The sequence below is a fragment of the Teleopsis dalmanni genome, chromosome 1 (assembly GCF_002237135.1).
Source record: "Teleopsis dalmanni isolate 2A chromosome 1, ASM223713v2, whole genome shotgun sequence".
NCBI lineage: Eukaryota > Metazoa > Arthropoda > Insecta > Diptera > Diopsidae > Teleopsis > Teleopsis dalmanni.
Genome location: NC_051846.1, coordinates 221,482,102 through 221,484,668, shown reverse-complemented (window position 1 = coordinate 221,484,668; position 2,567 = coordinate 221,482,102). Strand labels below are relative to the sequence as shown.

Here is a 2,567-nt window from a genome sequence, read left to right as displayed (position 1 = left end):
ACAAAAAAATGTTATTATAAGCTATTAATAAAATTAAGGTATTAATAAGTTAATATGAACTATTTAAAAATTAAGGTATTATTAAGTTAACATAAACTATCAATAACATTAAGTTATTATTAGTTTAATAATTTAAAAAAAAAACAATATTCCTCTGTGAAATATAAATTAAGTGGTAACAATTATCATTTTTTTGAGTGTTATTTATTTTGCCGAATTTTTAATAAATGTGCAGCAAACATAGCAAAACCAGCCGCAAGCATTTAGAGTAGGCAATAACAACTTAGACGAAATCTACACAATGTGCACTCGGAAGTTAGAAGTCCCGTTTCGCAAGATTTATATAAAAGGAGGAGTAAAATCAAGTAAAAGACACTTGATCACAGGAAATATAATAACAAGATAATTAAAAAATTCGTAGAACATTGATTTCCAAAGTAGCCTTGTCGGTTACACTAATACCAAACAAAGTAGCCTTGTCGGTAGCGTTGATTTCTAGTCCACCAGTATAGCCCAGTCGGTAACACTGATTTCTAGCAACACAGCCTTGTCGGTAACGTTGATTCCTAACCTACCACCGTAGCCTTGTCGGTAACATTGGTTCACAACCTACCAGCGTAGCCTTGTCGGTAATGCTAATTCGTAGCAACATAGCCTATCAGCGTAGCCTTGTCGGTAACGTTGTTTCCCAGCGTACCATTAATCAGTTTTTTTCTTAATACAGGAATTATAAAAATATTTGTAACTATAATAAGTTTTAATAAGTGTAAGTGTTTTAAATATAAGTGTTTTGAATAAATATAAATTATAAGATATTGTAAAATAAAGAAAATATATAATAAATTTAAATTTGGTTTTTGAGTTAAGTACATAACTTTAATAGACTTTATTTAAATAACTTTACTTTACTTTATTTACCTGAACAAAATATTTAATAACATAACTTTAATATACTTTATTTAACTGAACAAAATATTTAATCACGACGCTATCCAAATGACGCTATTCAACGAACTTCCGTTACTCTCGTTCACTCGCTTTTGACATTCGCTGTCACACGGCAATTGACACCATGTCTTTAGGAGATCAGACTCATAGATTGATTTATAATGTCGTTGTTTTCGATCGGATCCTGGTAGGTCTTCGATGACGTAACGGTCATTATCGAGAACTTCGGTGACTACGAACGGTCCTTTATATCGACATTCAAGTTTGCGGGACGTGCCTGTGGATGCTGGTTCTCGTTCTGCTAGAACTAAATCACCTTGCTCATATTTCGTTGGTTTCCTGTGTTTATCGTCGAAACGCTTTTTCGCGTTTACCCGTTTACTATCGGTGTTATTAGCAGCAAGTAATCGTCGGCGGTGAAGTTCTTCTTGGGTGATGGGAATAGTATCGTCTTCATCTTGGAGAATTTGGATCAGCTTGTTACCTAATATGTCGCGTGGCTTGAATCCAAAAAGCAATTCGTTTGGAGATTTTCCCGTCGTTTGGCTAATCAGTGAGTTCAATGTACATTGAATGCTTCGTAGTTGCTCGTCCCAGGTTCGGTCATCTTGTGTTGATGGTTGCAGCATGGATAAAACGGTGCGATTAAATCGTTCGACTTGGCCATTGGCTCGTGGCGTACGGACTGCGTTGCGTATGTGTTTGATTTGTTGATCGTTACAGTATCTTTCGAATTCTTTTGACGTAAAGGCGGTACCACGATCACTTATTATAGTTTCAGGGGTTCCAACGTAACTGGTAACTTCATTCAGAATGGCGATGACTTGTTTAGTGTTCGTACTTTTCACTGGTCTGACGATGACAAATTTTGTGAAACTGTCCACAATAATCAGGATATACTCGTTTAACTTTCGGCTTCGGGGAAAAGGTCCCAGGTGGTCAATGTGTATTGTTTTGAACGGAATAGGCTCCATTTTGTCGCAATGTAACTCACCTTCCTTTTTACCTCCTCGACGCTTAGTGAAGGCACAATCAATGCACGCTTTCACAAAAGATTTGACAAAGTTTCGCATTCGAGCGAACCACATAGACCGTTATCCTCAATTTTCATTACGATTTGTTGAAGTTTGCTATCTTGTAATTGCATACTGTAAAGCCAATCTGCCTCAGTTATTTCCGCCTTCCAGACTCGCAAAGTCGCTTCCTCAAGATCGCAACCGTCTTCCTTAGGCATACGACTTAGTGCGTCGACGTGCGCCATTCGATGCTCGCTTCGATGTTCGATGATGAGGTCATAGTCTTGGATACGAAGCCACCATCTGGCTATACGAGGTATTATTTCTCGCTTTTGCATGGCCAATTTTACAGCATTGCAATCGGTAATAACCGTAAACGACTTTCCATAGATGTAATATTTAAAGCGGTCCACAGATTCGACAACTGCAAGCGTTTCTAATTCGTAACTGTGATATTTCCTTTCCAGCGGTGTGGTAGATCGACTAAAATACGCCACCGGCTTCCAATCTCCGTTGTCATTTTGGAGTAAAACACCTGCGAGTCCGATGGCACTCGCGTCTGTATGCACTTGATGGTCAGCTTCTACTCGGTAGCCCGTTAAT

The 2,567-nt window shown here is 37.9% G+C and overlaps 1 protein-coding gene across 1 annotated transcript; it reads right to left on the bottom strand.

Moving 5' to 3' along the window:
- Positions 1 to 980: 980 nt before the first annotated feature.
- LOC119667445 (uncharacterized protein K02A2.6-like) lies at positions 981 to 1,922 on the bottom strand. Its single transcript, XM_038076735.1, has one exon. It carries the CDS (start codon positions 1,920 to 1,922, stop codon positions 981 to 983), a length of 942 nt encoding a protein of 313 aa, XP_037932663.1.
- Positions 1,923 to 2,567: the final 645 nt, after the last annotated feature.